At 45.0% G+C, this 20,515-nt stretch overlaps 1 protein-coding gene across 1 annotated transcript in view; it reads right to left on the bottom strand.

Annotated features, from left to right (window-relative positions):
* Nucleotides 1-20,515, bottom strand: part of magi3a (membrane associated guanylate kinase, WW and PDZ domain containing 3a) — a 209,401-nt gene that overhangs the window by 51,010 nt on the left and 137,876 nt on the right. Inside the window, exons 4-7 of the mRNA XM_083769595.1 lie at nucleotides 8,505-8,714; nucleotides 5,224-5,392; nucleotides 3,504-3,583; nucleotides 1,896-1,953 (exon numbers count right to left, since the gene is read on the bottom strand). Coding sequence (XP_083625721.1) covers nucleotides 1,896-1,953; nucleotides 3,504-3,583; nucleotides 5,224-5,392; nucleotides 8,505-8,714 — 517 coding nt within the window. The remainder of the gene's footprint in view (nucleotides 1-1,895; nucleotides 1,954-3,503; nucleotides 3,584-5,223; nucleotides 5,393-8,504; nucleotides 8,715-20,515) is intronic.

The following is a 20,515-nucleotide window of genomic DNA, read 5'->3' as shown; positions in this document are numbered from 1 at the left end:
TGTGTGGACCATGCGGTGACATTGATCAAATCTTGATAAAAAACGCTTCTACTATATTATTTAGGCCCCCACAATCTAAAGCTATGTTTCTATATGTCAGTGGTTCTTCGATAAAAATAAATAGCAGACCTACAAGCTCGTAGCGCGCCACTCGGTGGCGCGCTATGAGCTTGTAGATCTGCTATTTTTCAATAGCTAAAGCACCAAAATGGGTTCCCGGCGCCCCAAAATGCGCTGCACAAGGTGCCCTTTTTTTTCACTTGAGCACCTGCCCCTCTAAATGTCTGTGCATGCCACTGATAATTGTGACATTGTGTTGCACTGCAAAAAAAAACATATTTCTGCTGTTCATTCAACAAACCAAAAAAAAGGAACTCGGCAAACCAGAGAGACTCGGCAGCAAACCACGGGAAAGCCAGCTCCCTCTCCATGACCTCCTTGCATCATGAAACACGGCGAGCCTGATTTCCTCCCGCCTGCGGTGATGGAGAGGGCTCGGCGGTGTCTTTCTCTCATTCTCCCTCGCTCCCTCTCGCTTTGTCTCTCTTTGTCCACGCCGTCAAGAGAATCACACAAACGTTCAATGTTCTCTACCGTTTTGATCTGATGCAAGGGAGATTCTTCCCCTTGCATCATGCATTGCTCCCCGCAGGGCCACACAAGGACAACTGACTTTCCCAAGTTGCATCCATTCCATTCCTCTCTCTAATACCCATAATGTGCATGCATGCACGTATATAGCACCTTTATCCCATTCTGACCTGAGATCAGATTCATACGAGGTTTCCACTGGACACACACTGGTCTGATTAACCCATTCTGACCTGAGATCAGATTCTAAAAATGTCAGTCGTTCTTCGATTATTCAAAAATAGCAGAACTACAAGCTCGTATCGCGCCACTCGGTGGACCCTTGGATCATTGGACGACCTGCTCTACCTCTTGAGCCACAGTCGCCACACACACACACACACACACACACACACACACACACACACACACACACACACACACACCAGAAAGAGGCTACGGCCCCCATATGGCATCTATCTATACAGTATAACACTTCTTTGCAGCGCCATTGGGAAATATAAACTAACTATCAGCATAACACCGTACACCATCACATGTGCTTAGCAACTTCTCATCTATTTATCATGTCATAAGTAACCTATAATGTAGCTTACCTGATTCGGTATTGCGGCATTATACTGTAGCTCCAGCATATAGCCTCTGATAACTGTATGCAGCATCCCATTCACATTATTAAACACACTTAACCCATTTTGGGGCGGGAACCCCTTTTGGTGTCAGCATTATGTTATGCTTTGTGTGTGTATTTTTGAAAAATCGAAGAACATAGCTTTTTTCAGAAAACTGTCAGGATGTACGTAGGAGACATTTTTAGAATCTGATCTCGGGTCAAAAAAGTGTCTCCCTAAGTCACTTCTACATAGTACAATTCTCAGTGTTACTTTATCCATTCGTAACTTTCTGACCGGGCACCCATTTTGGTGTTAGCATCATGTTGTGCTTTAGCTATTGAAAAATAGCAGATCTACAAGCTCATATCGCGCCACCGAGTGGCGCGATACGAGCTTGTAGGTCTGCTATTTTTGAAAGATCGAAGACACTTTTAGAATCTGATCTCAGGTCAGAATGGGTTAATAATGAAACTGTCAGGATGTAATAGACATTTTTAGAATCTGATCTCAGGTCAGAATGGGTTAAGACCGAGGATCTCTGAACTGTAATACAAGGCCCTGAACTGAAGCAATTGATGCTAACAGATGAAAAGCATTTTTCTTTAACCCCGGTATCTGTCTAACATCACATAGGTGCTGTAGGCCTGCGGGGTTCCCCCCCCCCGCGGGCAGCAAGAGAAGAATACTCACTCCACGTAGTAGACGCCGTACTGGGGGTCCTCGATCTTCTCCCAGCCGTAGGGCAGCTCTGCAGAGACAGCAGACAAGGGAAGAAGAAGAGGGCACATGCAAAAAAAAATTACAACGGCCGCTTGGAGAAACGCTATATATACGAAGACAAACTAGCGCTCCACCCCGCATGCACCATGCAGGGGCGCGTTGTGTATGCGCAACACATACACCAATATTATTACAGCATAGTACAGGAGCCTGCTTTTAGGGGCTTAACACAAGCTATGGGCGGATGAAAGAGACGGAGGTGGGGTGAGATATGCTGGGGTTCTTATAGCCTCGCTGGAAAATAATAGGCTATCCTCCGTGGGGGGAGTGTTTGAGTGTGTGCGTGTGCGTGTGTGTGTGTGTGTGTGTGTGTGTGTGTGTGTGTGTGTGTGTGTGTGAGAGAGCGTGCGTGCGTGTGTGTCTGTCTGTGTGGGATCTCAGGCATCCGCTGTTGACGATCACACACGGTGCAGAGGGGGATCTTTCCAGCGAGATGGGGCCCGGCAGAATTGCCTTTCTGAGATGCTGTTGGTGATGAGCTCTCGGCATGTGTCCCAGAAGCTATTAGGGGGAGAAGGGTGGGGGTGGGGGGGCGGCAGGCTTGCGAGAGGGTTTGCGCTGTGTCACTGGCACTGCTGTGACCGGACCTGTTCAGCTGCCTAATGGCTGTCTGCTAGTGAGCACTTCCTCCAGAGAGAGCGAGGCGGAACACTCGGGCACAAACACACACACACACACACACACACGCTCCACTACACAGTGGGTAGAGTGTCTGTATGTACGAAGTGGCAGGGTCTGAGTGCAGTGCCTCGGGGCATAGTTTGGGAGTTGAATATTACAGAGGACAGATTATTCTTTTTTTGTTACTTGTCCAAAGTACTGTAACTGTGAATACAACACACTAAATGCAACTATGGGACAATTATTATCAAGCTTGATTACACTTTAATATACAATATTTTTAACTACACAATGATGACTAAATTAAATTAAAGGTTATTTGGAAACAACCTCCTCCTCGTCGGTCTTCCTTAAAAGGTTGTTGACTGGCTGGTTGGTTCTTAATTTCACTGTTCGTCAACCTACCAGGACATTTTGATAATCATTTAGATAATTCAGAAACGAGCAAAGGTTTTAGATATATTTCTTTCTTTTTTTAAACAATATATGTATTGACATTCTTTTTCAATTATATAAAACATTATACAGTTATAGCTCTCTTGTTAATAACATATTAAAGTTTTAGATTCATTTTAGATGAATTATTGTTAGGAACAATTCAAAAGTTAAGCTATCCCCTTAAACCCATTCTGAACGGGGACCCATTTTGGTGTTAGCATTACGTAATGCTTTAGCTATTTAAAAATATATATTTTTGGAAAATCGAAGAACGACTGACATTTTTTAGAATCCGATCTCAGGTCAGAATGGAGTTAATCAGACCAGTGTGTGTCCGGCGGAAACCTCGTATATGAATCTGATCTCAGGTCAGAATGGGTTAAATACCAGCAGTGCATCCTCCCATGTCAACTATCCTTTAGCCTCGTGTGGCCAGATAAATGCATGTCATTGTCTCACCTCCATCGTCACATTTCTCAGGGGGTTTGGCCTTCTTGGCGAGGCGGGGATCCAGCCAGGTGGTGGTCTTAGAGTTGTGACTGTGGAGCAAAAAAAAAAGGCACACTTGACTTCAGCAGAGAAAAGAAACAAACCACTTAGCGCTAAGCTAAGGTGACAGCTTTTCAGCGTTGGCTCCGGGGAAACCGCTGTGCCCACAGTGAAGCTCTTTGAAAACACAAACCCCGTACCTTTAGGGGTCAAATGGCTTCTCTTGCGGAAGCCTTTGAAATTATTAACAAAGCTCTTAAGGCCAGAGAGGTATATAGACGACAGAAAGAGAATGGGAGAAACAAGGGAAAGATGAGGAAGGTGTGGGTGGGGAGTGAGAACGGGGACACGAGAACGTGAGGGCAAAATGGAGAGGGGGGGAAGGAGACGAGAGAGTGAGATGGATAAAGTGAGACATAGCGAAATACGGCAGGGGTCAGTGGAAAGGTCGGGGAGTTCAAGAAGGGGTGTGTGGGACATACAGTAGAAATAAACAGAGAGAGTGGGACTTAAGACAGCGAGAGAAAAAGTGAAGGAAAAACACTAAGAGAAAGCTATGGCTGGCTGGATTCATACAGAGCAAAGTGCACGACAGAGAGTGAGAGAGAGAGAGAGAGAGCAAGCGTAAGATTCATTTATCCAATTGCTTCTCCTTCTCCTGCCTCCAGAATGAGCTATTGATTTAGTGGAGGCGCAGCACCTGGCGCTGTCAACAGCCGAACACCACTGCCTGCTTGACACAACAGGCCAGGTAAACAACGACGAGATGCTTCTTTTAGCACCAGCCAACAAAACCGACGAACCCAAAGGAAACAATGAAGAAATACATAAAAAATAAATACAAAAACCCCACACAAAAATGTACTTTAAATGAAAACCAGGGATATTGAAGCCTGCTTAAAGGGACACTTCACCCTTTTTGCAAAAAAAAAATATGTTAATGACGTTTAGAAGCTTTAGAACACTTTCCTGGGGGTCTTTATGTGTGTAATATGTGGTTTTAGCTATTTTAGATTGTAGCAGTGAGCACAGTGTCTCTGATGTCATGGACTACCTTCCTGGACTACAATTCCCATCATTCTTTGGCGCACTGCTCCTCATTGTGGATAGGGGGAGAGCTGTCTTACTGAGACAACATGTAGTCCAGGAAGGAAGTGAGCCCAGGCAGTGTCCATGACATCAGAGACACTGGGCTCACTGCTACATTCTAAAATATCTAAAACCACACATTACACACATAAAGACCCGCAGGGTAAAGCTTCTAAACGTCATTAACATATATCTTTTTACAAAAAGGGTGAAGTGTCCCTTTAAAGAAACTCTCGTCCTCGGGGCAACAAAATAGCAACAAAATAGCCTGTACGTTTTCCACTGGCTGACACCTAACTTGTTGCAGTACAGGGGAACGCAGCGGGTGGGGAGCGCAGCTCTTTCAACATAACATTGCTGTCGGGCAGAAAACCTCCCATCTCCATATAATCCTTTGGAATCCTGAAAAGTAACAGCTTTGGACTTACGAGGTTTCCACCCCGACAGACAAGACGATATTTGGCTCACCATGGTACAGCGCATACCTCCGAAGAGCACCAAATGTGACCAGAGAAAAAGTTGATGTAATGCGAGTGAAATAAAAGACATGAGAAAGAATAGCTAGCATGCTAGCAGCTAGAGAGAAAAAGGCTATACTTACTCTATGAAGTACACCATGCCGGTCTCCGTGTAGGCCATTTCCCAGTTCTTGGGCAAGGGGTCCTGGCTCTCGTCCCGCGACAGGGTGCCCCACGTGCGCGGGTCCATGACCCCCGCCGACTGGCTGTAGCTGGGCACCGTCTTGCGCCACTCCGCCTTGTCCTTGTGGTCTGCGCGTCCCCGGCAGGGAGACACCGAGACGGGCAGGGAGACGGGGACAGGGAGGGGTTGGGAGTAGTGGTGGTGGTAGTGGTGGTAGGGGAGAGAGAAAAAGGAGAGGGTGATGGGAGGTGAGTGCGTGGAGCCATTGGAGGTCTGCTGGGCTCCTTGCATCTCTTTCCCTTACCTATACCACTGCTGCTCACGGCTAACTCTGAACCTGAATACATTGGCTGGACGGTTACATGCACTGGGAGAGGATCGGGCAGAGAGGGAGGGAGGTAGACAGAGATAGAGAGACTACACACAGAGAGAGATAGAGAGAGACGGAAACAGAGCAAGTGCCATAGGATTTGCATGTCAGCAGTGATGTACTGGGGAACTGCCTCCCAGGCAAGGGCAGAACTAACCAGCGTTTCAGACCAGCCACATCCCTACCCTATTAGCATCATTGAGGCTGCTGTGTGTGCGTGTGTGTGTGTGTGTGTGTGTGTGTGTGTGTGTGTGCATGTGTGTGTTGTGCGTCGTGTACGTGTGTGCGCAATCTTCATCATTCTTTATTTTCTTTCAACCTTTGCATGAGCTCTTATCTGCAGGTGTTTTATCTGGCTGTCTACAAACTGGCGCGGTCGCGCCTTCCGAATGCTCCCGGTCGTTTTTCAGGGGCCGGGGGGGGGGGGGTGAAGACGTGGCGGCGATAAAGAGTGACAGTTGCTGATTGAAAAGCACTTTTATTATTTTGTGCAAATGGGACCTTTGGACTTCTGCATTAGTGGAGGACAAATGGCCGTGGCCAAAAAGCAGTCTTGATAAACTGAACCTCGTCGCGGTGGGTTTGCGACGCAGGCGGCATTCCGTGTGTGAAATGCGTGAGTTTGTGCACTCGAAAAAAATGATGAGAATGTCTTTTGGAAGAGAAACCACTGTCCTCAGCATTGCATGGTCATTATCAAACTGCCCTTAAGGCATGATAACTCTTCGCTGGCCTTTTGTTGTACATCATTCCCCACAAGTTCAGAGACAGTTCATCCTACATTCTACCTAAGAGATGCCAAAAGTAACAATACTGCATTTTGTGAACTAATAATAATTTAACGCGTTAAATGCTTTTTCCTTGACTTGGCTCCATCATCACTCTGTTTGCCACTAGGTCACAGCGATGACGCTTCTACAGTATGAATAAGATGTCTCCTCTACCGTATCTCTCTCTCTCTCATTCTACATTGTTTTATAGTAGTCAACTCTCAAGTCTCCTGCCTGTAGCACAGCCCCAGGCTTGGAAGTTCCGTTTCCAAGGTCTCACAAAAAGATCCTGAGAACTCAGGGCATTCTGACAGGGGCCATCACCGTCTGGTATGCATAACCCATTCTGAACGGGCACCCATTTTGGTGTCAGCATCATGTTATGCTTTACCTATTGAAAAATAGCAGATCTACAAGCTCATAGCGCGCCACCGAGTGGCGCGCTACGAGCTTGTAGGTCTGCTATTTTTGAAAAAAATCGAAGAACGACTGACATTTTTTTAATCTGATCTCAGGTCAGAATGGGTTCATCAGACCAGTATGTCCCCAGTGGAAACCTCGTATGAATCTGATCTCAGGTCAGAATGGGATAATGGAAATCGCTCTTCCTGGATGGAACCAGTGAGCCCTGCAGAGGGTGGTGCGCTCTAGCCTGGCTATAATAAGCCAGACCGAATCAGCCGCTGGCAAAAGAAAAAAAAGATTGCCTGCCGACAGCGTTGTGTGATATTAGTCTGGCTTATTAGCCAAGGCTAGGTGCGCTCGGCCAAGTGCACCCCCATGAGGACTTCCCGACTCATACAGTACACCACCAGGTGTTTGAACGGAGCTAATATTATTCTGAAGCAACAGCAGTGGACCGACTGTGCCGCGATGCTCAGGCGAGTGCCTGCTCTGTCACAAGGTCAACAGAACGGCTTTCTTCCTTCAGGCTATCAGAGCCATGAACAAGGACCTAGCTGCCAGGTTAGAATGTCTTCAACCTGTAAATAACTCTTGCTCACCACAGAGCACACACCGTTTTTATATCTGTGTTCATTTACCTTTTTGGGGTCAAACCTGCACAGAGTGTACTGTACTGCCACATAATTATACCTTCTACTATGTAGATATTGTATAATGTATTATCACACACAGTAAAATCTCAGTGTTACGTTATCCATTTGTAATATACTATTGTAAGTGTACTATTGTAAACAAATGGACCCTTTCTTACTGGGTCCATTTGGCTAAATATGAACAATAAATAAAAAAAACAAGATTTCTCCTAATGATCTCAGCCAGAACTTAGTTTAGTTTTGGGTAACACTTTACAATAACGACCTGTTATAAAGCATTTATAAACATTTATAAGCAGTTGTAGATGAGTAATAATCATGAACAATCATTGTTGACATCCGTAAATGTTTACCTAAACATTTATAACTAAGTTTAAACATCATTTATACGTTATTAGTAAGGTATTAGTAAGTAGTAAACTATTCACATTGTTATAAATGTTTAGGTAAACATTTACGGATGTCAACAAACAGTCTGTTCATGATTACTCATCTACAAACTGCTTATAAATGTTTATAAATGCTTTATAACAGGTTGTTATTGTAAAGTGTTACCGTGTATTCTAGTCCCTTGTCACCATTTCGCCTACAGTTGGTCCTATAGGAACAGCACAGACGATCACGTCTCCTCCAATACGTGGAGTACGTGTCAAAGTGGATTATTTTCACCCGACAGTGAGGAGTTTCACCACAGGGACTGTATGCCGAGAACACGCCATTCCTCCTCGTTCTACCATGACCAAACCTGTAGGAGCCGTTAGGGATTACGTGCAGGACAGCTAGTTTCTGTCTTGAGACCCAGAGAACATTTTAGGAGAGGACAGGGGGGGGACTGTGCTGTTTTGCATTTTTTTAGGACGATATAATGAACTACCGTGGCTACTTTAAATTAGGAGGTAACTTAAGGTATCTGGAATAAATTGTATTTAAGCCCCAGAGCTGAATGGATGCCACCGGGCTATAGTGGGAAGGAAGCTTGTTATTTCATTTTTAAGGTAATATGTGTCACAGTGACTGAACATTCGGTTCGCTTCAATCTCACCAGTCAAGCCGTTGACCATGACGGGCTTCTCTTCCTCCTCCTCTTCTTCGGGGGCGGCGGTGCTGTCCTTCCGGTCCATCTTACTGACGGAGGTGGTGCGTTTCCGCTGGACCTCGGTGTCAAACTCCTCGTCGAACAGAACCTGGTCCACCAGATCGGGCTGCACCGGGCTGGGCTCAGCGGGGGGCTTTGGGGTCCCATAATAGTTCCCTATAGGATGGAGACGCACATATTGGAGAGAGAGAGAGACAGACATCCAATTATAGGACTGGTGTTGCACGCACGCACACACACGCACACACACACACGCACACACACGCACACGCACACACACACACACACACACACACACACACACACACACACACACACACACACACACACACACACACACACACACAAAACTGTCAAACCTGAGCAGAGTGTTGTTAGCAAATAGAACCCCATAAAGTGACAGCAGCAGGGCATACATGTATCCTGTACATAAAGTGACAGCAGTAGGGCATACATATACATCCTGTACAGTAGAAAGGAACCATATAGCTCAATTTTTGGCGTTCCTGTACTGTACAGATATAGCGTAGAGAGAAGCACTTCAGTCTCGGGACGCCCACAGCAGCTCGTCTTCCTGACCCGTCCCTCGGCCCAAAATCCAGAGAGCGTTTCTTTGCCCGCAGGTTTGCATTGCTCCCCAGAGCGCTGGGACTACAGCCATTACAGGCCATTACAGGCCTCACGTTGGCTCACAGATGGCATGATAGCTACACTTTGCTATAGTCTTCCACCTTGCTCATTGGGTGACCCACTTCACTGCTCTCTCTCCCTCTCTCCTCTCTCTAATCTGGAGACTATAGGAAATGATACAGAAGGAGGGAGGCAATGTTACGACAAGCACAGAGAGGAGAAACCCGCTCGGGAAGGAACAAATATTGATTCGTTTGGTTGTTCTCGCTCTATGGGAATCCACAATCCTGCTGTGGTTTTGAGTAGTTCAGCACAGTGCTTTAACCACACGCGGGGAAAAAATGTCCATCAGAAAGCATACAACTTCTTAATGCCATTTTTTTCTAAATGTATCTACGGTATGCTATTGCCTGGGTATTCATTGTTGCACAAGCTCATCCAAACAAGGGCAACAATGAATGAAAGGCAATCATTTGTAATAATTTTAATGATTTATTTATCTCCACACAAAAAGAAATGTAGGATACAAAACTAACGGTGCAGCAAGGTTATATCCACAAAGTGGAGGCATTTGTCCTCATGATACAACAAGCATTATCATGTCACCGAGCTCTCCGCAGGCACGCACGCACGCACGCACGGACACAGTACACATTGGCTAGATACTAGGACGGAAGACTACGATACATTTTTTAATGCTAATTGTAGTACTGTAATGTAATTACATTATGCTAAGTAACTTATAAACACAAACTAATTTATAAACTGAATGATTTGTCTAAGCTGGCTGTCACACAAAACGCCCACATTGTTTTAGCCACATCATTTGCTTCCTGCTTTAATTTAAACAATATTAGTATCAGCACCAGTTTGAAATTAAATCATTACAGCCTATTAAGTTCATAATTAATGGGGGGGGGGGGGGGGGGGGTATAATGAACAAATGCCAAACACGGGAGTTGAATTGGAACTGCTTAATTGTACTTTAACCACAATTGTTTTGTGGCAGTCTGTTAACTTACTAAAGGCAAGCTTTGCATTTAATGGCCTCATTAGCACAGAGTAAACAATAGCTTTGGGAGTTGAAAGGTCATACTCAGAAAGTGCTTTGACATGGATTATGCACATTTCCACTAATGGGCCGTGACATAGGAAGGCCACGAGCTGTAAATGAGGTTGCATAACCTCATGTGGTCATAAAACACAAAACATAAAGCTATTAAAAGGGTGAGGAATCCATCCATTTAACTTGAGCTAATGCCACAGTACAGTCATCAACTAAAATCCTCCCCTTCTTGATCTCATGTGGAAAATCTCATATACTTACACACTAATACACAGTGAGCCTTTAACCCATTCTGACCTGAGATCAGATTCATACGCGGTTTCCGCCGGACACACACTGGTCTGATGAACCCATTCTGACCTGAGATCAGATTCTAAAAAATGTCAGTCGTTCTTCGATTTTTCAAAAAATAGCAGATCTACAAGCTCATATCGCGCCACTCGGTGGCGCGATATGAGCTTGTAGATCTGCTAAAGCATAACATGATGCCAACACCAAAATGGGTGCCCGCCTGCCCGGTCAGAATGGGTTAAATTGGCAGGCGACATACTGTACTCAAAAAGATCATTCACAAAACCTTTTTTCTTTCCATTGACATCCCCATAATGCTCTGCTCACATCTTTTCAGTTAAGGACCATTTTTCATCAGCGCACAATGCTGACTAATGTCTGAGGCCATTAAGCCGAGCACACACATCAGAGGGACAAAATGACCCGATACCGATAGCAGGGGGGGGCGGTGGGCTTCCGCTTTCAAAACAGGAAAAAAAACCATCTGGGTTCCGCTCAATCCCCTTTCAATGCAAAACACACGCACAAACAAACGGCAATTCCTATGACAGGGCGACAACCCTAATTCTTCATCCTGTCATCACACATTTTCTCAGTGCCGACATTGCCGCGTGTGAATTTTAAATACAACACATCCTGAAGTGAATTGACACTCAACCCTTGTCGCCGAGAGACCACCATCTATCTTTCTCTACTTGCTTCTTTATCTCCCTGCCGAGACACCGAGCCTACAGACAACGAACCAATAAATTAACATTTTGTCAAAAGACAGCTTCATTATACCTGCCCACCGAGCGATGGAGATGAAAGATAGGTTGCCATTCCGAGTCCAAACCTGTCACCTTCCGTGCCCAGTCAAACTCTCGCTCTCCCTCAGCTGTGATTAATGCTTCGTAAAAACATCTCCATTGGCCCACTGATTAATGTGTACCGCAGCACATGGTTGAGGGAGGAGGAGAGAGGAAGCAAAGGGGGCGGCAGATTTGTAATGGTATTTGTCGCCATTAATCTGATAAGGATCTGTGGAGATGTGTCGTTCCACCGCATCGGTTTTAAATGTAACCACCGGCGGACCGTGGAGTTGCAGCCGGAGAGGCAGATGGACGGACGGGCAGGTAAACACGTGTATACTTGTTCGACTCACTCCGAATCACGGCGGGGAAATTAACTGGGATTTATGTGCGAGGTTGGAACCCAACATGTGTGCCAAAGAAGTGATGGAGTACTTAATAATATCCACTACTCTGGGAGACACATTGTGCCCCCGTTTTAGCCAGGGACTGAATCCTGCCAGAGCTTCCCAGAGGGTCATGCCTAGTTTATATAGTTCACGGTGTTGTGGGCCAGGGACGTGCGGAGAATGTTTAGCGAGGCAGGGGGCTGGAATTCTTGGCAAAAGAAATATCGAAAACGGAGTACCTACATTTAGGCATGTAACGATTCACTCAACTTGAACTCACGATACGATTCGTATCACGATATGAGGTTCACGATACGATTTTTCACGATATATATATTTTTTTAAATTAAAGAAAAATTACCGTTTTTTAAATTTTATATAATTTATCTTCCCCCCTGAGTTTTTTTATGTAACTATATTGCAAAAGAAGTAGCATTACTTTTGACAGTGCAGAAACATAATTGCCTTCCTTGATGAGCATCAACGACCATCATCACCTGGGCACAGTCACAGACACAGACAGCTCCCCTCTACAGTCACAGACACACACAGCTCCCCTCTACAGTCACAGACACACACAGCTCCCCTCTACAGTCACAGACACACACAGCTCCCCTCTACAGTCACAGACACACACAGCTCCCCTCTACAGTCACAGACACACACAGCTCCCCTCTACAGTCACAGACACACACAGCTCCCCTCTACAGTCACAGACACACACAGCTCCCCTCTACAGTCACAGACACACACAGCTCCCCTCTACAGTCACAGACACACACAGCTCCCCTCTACAGTCACAGACACACACAGCTCCCCTCTACAGTGCTCTACTACTGAAAGTGACTATCATTTCTCTCCAAAAGCACTTGAATATGATGGAATATGACTAAAGCTCACATCACACACTAGCCCCCCCTTAAAACTAAAAATAAATCAATTTTTTATTTCAATGAATCGATTCATATCGTCGGGATTAATATAGATATACGATATATCGTTACATGGCTACATTACAAGCTCTCAACGCTTCACGTTGAGAGCGTGTAGATCAGCTATTTTCGGGGCGGGGCCCCAGCACTCTTTAGCTACTGAAAATGTGGTGTACAACATGGATTTCAATTTTCAACACATAGTAGGCTACAAGTGACAAATTAACGCAAAATGCTGCGTTCAAGTTCAGGAGAGTTCGGAAGAAGGCAATTCTCCTGATTGCTGCCTTGGGGCATGGCATCGAAAAGGGGCATTTGAATTTCTTTCACCGTAGTAAATGCTGCCTTAACCCTTAAGACTACCGTTGATGCTTTTGACGTAGTGAATTAATTAATCTAGACTTCCTGTTGACGCAATTGTTTTATTCCCTATAATCAGGGGATTTGTTTAAAATTAATTCTCATCTTTTAGCATTTTTTGCTAACGGCCGTCATCCACCTAAAACCGGCCGAAATCCTTGCATGCACGCTTCACGATATTTGGGGCTAGATTAGAGCTTAATTTGACTGAAGAAAAAAACAACAATGATCGCACGGAATGGGGGCACAGATCACTGTAACACACCAGTGAAGAAAGATGGCGGATGTTTACACTGTTGAACCAGAAATTACGACGGCCAGATTCGGAATTCGGTCAAAATCGGCATAATGGTGACGTTATACCACCACCATCATGACTGGGTGTCTAATACTATATACTTGCCACTTTAAAATGAGATATATAGTGTATATCACGGATTTTTCTGATGGCATTCAAATGAATGAATGAATTAAAATCATGAATAGAGCTGGCGGAAGGCACTGAAAAGCTGCTATTGGGGTGGCAGTCCTTAATAGTCGTTTTTTTACAGACAGGCAAAAGGGGCAAGAATATAGCAGATATACAAGCTCAAGGTGTTGCAGTGCTCCGTGTTCCGAGTGTCGCACTGTGCCGTTGTGTGTCGTTGTGTTTCGTGCATTGTCACACAACACGTGGCCATGCAACGTTTCTTGAGCTTGTAGATAGATATTTGCGGCACCCACCACCATAGAATATGACACCTACGTATATTTGTATACAATATGTATGATAGAAGTCGACTGGGCCGATCAGCGGGCGTGTGTCCATCCCCGGGCCAGGGAGGTCCAGGCTCGGTCGCCTGGGCCCTCCTGGGCTGGGCCGTTGAGGTACAAGTTGGGCGGTACCAGGGGCGCGCGGAGCACGCGGGCACAAATGTTGACGTAGTATTATAGTACACTCCAAAAACCTGTTATCCCATTCTGACCTGGGATCAGATTCATACGAGGTTTCCACTGGACACACACTGGTCTGATGAACCCATTCTGACCTGAGATCAGATTCTAAAAATGTCAGTCGTTCTTCGATTATTCAAAAATAGCAGACCTACAAGCTCGTATCGCGCCACTCGGTGGCGCGATATGAGCTTGTAGATCTGCTATTTTTCAATAGCTAAAGCATAACATGATGCTGACACCAAAATGGGTTATTTATGTATTATAGAAGGTTTACACAACACAATTCACTGTCTTCCGTCATTCCGTGGGTCGATTTTAATTCTTCAATTCTGCCACTCGAACTACTGTCTAGACGCATGTGAAAGCAATTTCAAATAAGAGGAAAGACAACACGAAAAATTGTGAGCCATTCTCAAGAGAAATTACCCGTGGGGGCACGCGCACACACACACACACACACACACACACACACACACACACACACACACACACACACACACACACACACACACACACACACACACACACACACACACACACACACACACACACACACACACACACACACACACACACACACACACACACACACACACACACACGATCAATCATCTGGAATTGCGTTGTACTGTACACGTATTTGGAAAGATTTGTATCAATCATTGAAAAAACATGTCATATTTCCTACTCGAGAGCTTTCTGGGTGGATATTGTATGGAGTGTGAACATGCATTGCACAGTCATCCATCCACATCTCATCAAACAGCCTGAAGCAAACTACAGCATGTTCTGACCACTCTCTGTGAATTACAGCAACAGAGACCGTTTTTCTTTCTTGTGGGGGTTTCAATGTTGAACTATCACTTTCAAAAATGTTTCATTAATCTTTCATTCGGCCAATTTGAAAATGTCCAATGATTTGTCGGTTTGGCAATGTCTGCGTGGGTTAACAGACTGGGAGAGATAGTTAAACTTTGCCAAAAGACCATTGGCACAACGTGATTGATCATGGCCATCTTTATCATCTAAGTTAGAGCCACTCACAGACATCAAACTGGCAGTATGCATCAAAACACCCAGTGTTCCTTGGCTGTAGTAGGGTTTTTTGAACACTATTTGTTCCTGCACATTTAACCCATTCTGAACGGGCACCCATTTTGGTGTCGGCATCATGTCGTGCTTTAGCTATTGAAAAATAGCAGATCTACAAGCTCATAGCGCGCCACCGAGTGGCGCGCTACGAGCTTGTAGGTCTGCTATTTTTTGAAAAATCGAAGAACGACTGACATTTTTTAGAATCTGATCTCAGGTCAGAATGGGGTCATCAGACCAGTGTGTGTCCAGTGGAAACCTCGTATGAATCTGATCTCAGGTCAGAATGGGTTAAAAAGTAAGTGGTGCAACTCCGGGTGGGGGTCCCCGGGGGGGGGGTAGTTCCAGACCCACAGGAACGCACCCAGGGTGCCGGCCCAATTCCGGCGAGCCGCCCCGCGTCCGAAACGGTTGAGAAATGACAGAGTTACTGTACTGTACTGTCACTGTACTGTACTGGCACACCCGAAATCACCATATTATACAGTTAATATGTGCGTGTGTTTGTGTGTGTTAGGTTGGTGAAAAACAACCATGCTGTTTTCGTGCTCAGACGCGTCCAGCCACCCACCCACCCACAAACCCACCCACCCACACACATAGTAACTTAAAAAGTGAGGGAGTTCAGTCCAACACATGCCAATAACTAGCAGATACACCGTGAGGGAATCATTTTTCTCACCGTTTTCTGTTCATTAGAAGGTTGTGTGGGTTGTATCTACTGTAGGAGATGCCCCCGAGCTTAAAATTGCAACAGGGCTGTGTGTGTGTGTGTGGCTGTGTGTGTGTGTGTGTGTGTGTGTGTGTGTGTGTGTGTGTGTGTGTGTGTGTGTGTGTGTGTGTGTGTGTGTGTGTGTGTGTGTGTATATGTCATGCCATCTGGAGTAGGCAATAGCTCATAATGATGGGAATATATTATTTGTAACCTTACACATCCTCTATGGTGCTATCTAGGTGGCTCAGGGGTAGAGTGGCTGGATGGTAACCGCAAGGTTGCCAGTTCGATCCCGGGCTCCCCCAGAGTTACTGTCGAAGTGTCCTTGAGCAAGACACTGAACCCCTAATTGCTCCTGATGTGTTGGTTGGTGCCTTGCATGGTTTCCGCCGCCATCGGTGTATGCATGCATGTGTGAATGGGTGAATGTAATGCACAATCTATGTAAAGCGCCTTGGATGAAGGCGCTATATAAATGCACCATTTACCATTAGTCTAGTAGCCAGCCCATAGAGCCCCATTGTGAACCCGGACATGTTAAGTACACCAAGGTTTTATGTTAGAAAGGTTTAGTATGGGTCCCCAGCATGGAGAAACTGCCGGATGCTAACTTGCATATTGCATAACTTGCATATTGCATGTTGAGCAATTTTCATAATTGGCATAATATGTGACCTTACCATTAACCCATTCTGAACGGGAACCCATTTTGGTGTTAGCATCATGTTATGCTTTAGCCATTTAAAAATAGCAGATCTACAAGCTCATAGCGCGCCACCAAGTGGCGCGCTACGAGCTTGTAGGTCTGCTATTTTTTGAAAAATCGAAGGACGACTGACATTTTTTAGAATCTGATCTCAGGTCAGAATGGGTTAACAACCTATAGAAGGCAAAATATGCCAATTACGAAAATTGCTCAACATATACCGTATGCAAGTTAGCATCCGGCAGTTTCTACATGCTGGGGACACATACTAAACATTTCTAACATAAAACCTTGGTGTACTTAACATGTCCGGGTTCAATCAGATTTCATAACTACACACCTGCTGGCCAAACACTGTGTGAGGAACGGTTGGCTGAGGATATTAGGAGGTACAAATCTCTATCATTTATGAGCGACTACACAAACACAATCATATGGAATTTAATTAATAGAGAGCGTTATCACACACTTTGTCCATACCGTGTCTGTCACCAGCAATGGCAGAATCTCAGATGTCAAAGCACGTCAGAGATGAAAACAAAAATCATAGTTCCGGCAGTGTATACAGTGAAGGTCAGAAGGCAGAGCGGAAGCACATCTAGTATAAAACACTTTCATCTTCGCAAAGCTTTCTTCAGTTCAATAGCCCTATAAGTTATAACTAACCTTTATACAGTGTACTCAACGATGTACACTTTTACACTATCTTCTCTCCGTGACCTGACTGTGTGTCTGATATAATTCTCCTATATTATTATGAAATAAACCTTTAGAAACACTTGACGTTTTTTTTTCTTTTCGGATTGATCCAGAAAATAATTCCTGATCAACTGCAAGTGGAAAAAAAAGTGAGAAATACTCCAGTTGTAGGTGGTTTAGTACAAACAAGAGATGTGTTTGGTTACCACCGCGGCGTAGTTTCCGGTGGTCACCTTATCACCTAAAACAGGAGTCACCAATCACTATTCATCTCTCGCAAACACCAGTGCAGATGACACTATAGGGACAGATGCAGTATTATTACGCATGATGTCAGTCTTGTCAGTCATCTATAGCAGTGGCTCCCAAACGTTTTAGCTCAAGGCCCAAAATAAAAGTTTTCCCCGGGACCCCAAACTAGTGACGATAGCAGATCTACAAGCTCACAATGTGACCCTTAGAGGCACGTTGTGAGCATGTAGATAGGCTATTTAGACAAGCTCTTAAACATTTGTTTCCTTTGATTTTTTTCATGAACGCTATCTCTCTCTCTCTCTCTCTCTCTCCCCCCTCCCCTGAGCTCCTACCTACACTGACTGGCGCTCTCTCTCTATCTCTCTCTCTCTCTCTCTCTCTCTCTCTCTCTCTCTCTCTCTCCCCCGAGCTCCTACCTACACTGACTGTCTCCCTCTCTGCTTCTGAACTCACCAGCCGGAGCCACACACACTCATTAATCACAGAGCAAGGGTCTCCCACTCCCTTGGGCAGTGCCCAGGCCAAACACAGTTTCATCATCACAGACTGGCTGTGCAGTCGAGGTAGACTGCACAGTCGTGCTTGGCCATGGCACTGAGCTGAGTATCTATAGCATGTGTGCCCACATTTTGTTAACCAACCTACCACAACTGTATTGTCTGTATACTGTATGTATGCATTTTCTGAATGGGAGAGTCTATCAAAAGCAACTTATTGTCATTATGGTTCATTGTTCTTATTCCATCTTTTTATTTTGTTTTTCTTTCTTTCTTTTCTTTTCTTGTTTGTTATTATGTTCTTGTTGTGTAATGTCTGTGGTTATTGTCCTTAAATTTGTTCAAACCAATAAATATACTTTATATATATATAAAAAAAAACTACCACAACCAAGGCCTTCATCTGTATGTGTGTAAATTTGCATATATATTGTGTGTGACTAGGGGGGGGGGTTACATTATTCTCCCCTCTACTTCACATTCAACTCTCACCTCGTTCAGCCATAGGTACAGTAGAGGCGGGGGATATATATCCAGCTTGGAATACCAACTGCATATTTTCCCCCCAATCTCTTTTGTTCAACTTTCACCTATTTTCCATATGAACGAATAGAATTATTTCACCCCTTCCCTTTTTCCCGTAGTCTTTCCATTTCAACCATGTGTTCTCATGTGGTTTGGAGCTATACAGTATGAAGACTCTAATCCAACACGGTGTTATCCAGGAGTCCATGCAGTCCAGAGAAAACATAATTAGTAATAGTATCACTATTTCTTAATCTTCCAGGCTCCGCTCTGCCAGTTCCTAGAAGCATTCAGCTGTTGCTAACAGAGCACCTTTGCCCTCTCCCTCTAATGAATCCTGGCCTGTTGCCCTGCCCCATTACTGTAATTGCTACAGTAATGGGGGGGAATCTAAACACATTAATAACACAGTCATAATGAGTCATGCTGCGACACAGCTTGTAGATCTGCGATGTTCGGCGTGTGACACCAGCGCAGGCAACTCAGTAGAAATGAGGCTTAACCCACAGCTATCCTGCTGTAGTGCTGTCCCCGACTAAGGATTTGTATAGTCGACTGAGGCACTGGGGAGACACTGGGGAGGCACTGGGGAGCGGTCGTGGACAGCGGTCCGCCTGTTGAGGACCCCTGCTCTATGTGGTTAATTCGGTTGGGTAAACTAGCAGCATTTGAGAATGAACTAGACAAAGTGCCAATCGGCACAGGTCTCCACCAGGGCAGGTCAGGTTGTGGCCTCATGGTGGCGCTATAACAGGCTGTTGAGGAAGATTTGGGCCAGAGGTTCGTGTTGGAGGGATGCAGGTACAATGTTTTTCCATGTGTGCATACATAAGTTGTATACAGATCGATGCAGTTATAGCTAAAAACAGGAATTGGCCTGTTATAGCGCCACCGTGAGGCTGATTTTGAGGAAAAAATTGTGGCATGTCGTCCTCGGCCTAGTGAAAATGTGCGTGTATAATTTAACGGAAATTGCACACTGTGTTTGTGATTTGTGGCCTTTTTTCGAAATGGACGAATCGTGTGAGCTTTGGAAGCCAATCTTAGCCAATCAGGATGGAAGATGGGAAATGGTGCCGCTCCGTGTTGATCACATGACTATGGAGATAGTGTATACCGATTTGCGTGAAATTTGGATAAAATCTGAAGGAGTAATAATAGAAAATGTGTTTTACATATGTCGGCCTCCTGGTGGCGCTATAAAGAGCAGATGTGAAAAATTCCAGGCAAAGGTTTTTCCTTGGCCTCTAGGGAGTTGGCATACAAAGTTATCCACAGATCCGTGCAGTTAGAGGTAAAAACACTTTTCGGCCAGTTATAGCGCCACCTTGAGTCTGAGTTGAAATTGTTCATGTGGCATTTCGTCCTCGGCCTAGTGGGAATGTGGGTGCACAATTTCACGGAAATCACGCGATGTGTTCATGATTTGCAGCATTTTGTTTGAAACTGAGCACTCCTGTGAACTTTGGAAGCCAATCTTAACCAATCAGGATGGAGTGTGAGAAATCTGAAAGACTTGTTTCGTTGAATGGCTCTAGAGAGACTGTGTACCAATTTGCGTGATGTTTGGACAAAATCTGTAGGTGTACTGTGCAAAAACTTGTTTTGCACAAAGCGGCCTCCTGGTGGCGCTATAACAGGCCGTTCTGGAAAGTTTGGGGCAGAGGTTCATCGTTGGCATCCAGGGAGTGTGTGTGCAAAATTTGGCATCGACCGGGTTAACGGTGGCCGAGATTAGCTGCTCACGGACACACGGACGGACGGACGGACACACGGACACACACACGGACGGACGGACGGACGGACGGACGGAGTGCAAAACATACTCTCCCCACATGCCTTCGGCCTGGTGGAGACAATAATTTAGGTTACTTAATAAGTTGGAGCTCTATTTTCAGAAGTGACAATGTTATCATTCTCACACAAATAGGGTTGATCAGTAAGGACACTCTCATTTAAGGGCGCTGACCTTGTGTGATAATATGCCAATTAATGTTTACTGTATGCGAGTGCAGAATCAGATTTTCTGCTGTATTGGTTTTTGTGCTGATATCTATGTTAACAAGTGAGAAC

This window comes from Protomyctophum parallelum, assembly GCF_964188405.1.
Source record: "Protomyctophum parallelum genome assembly, chromosome: 7".
Lineage (NCBI taxonomy): Eukaryota > Metazoa > Chordata > Actinopteri > Myctophiformes > Myctophidae > Protomyctophum > Protomyctophum parallelum.
Note: the sequence above shows the minus strand (reverse complement) of the source record. Positions and strands in the feature narration are given on the sequence as shown.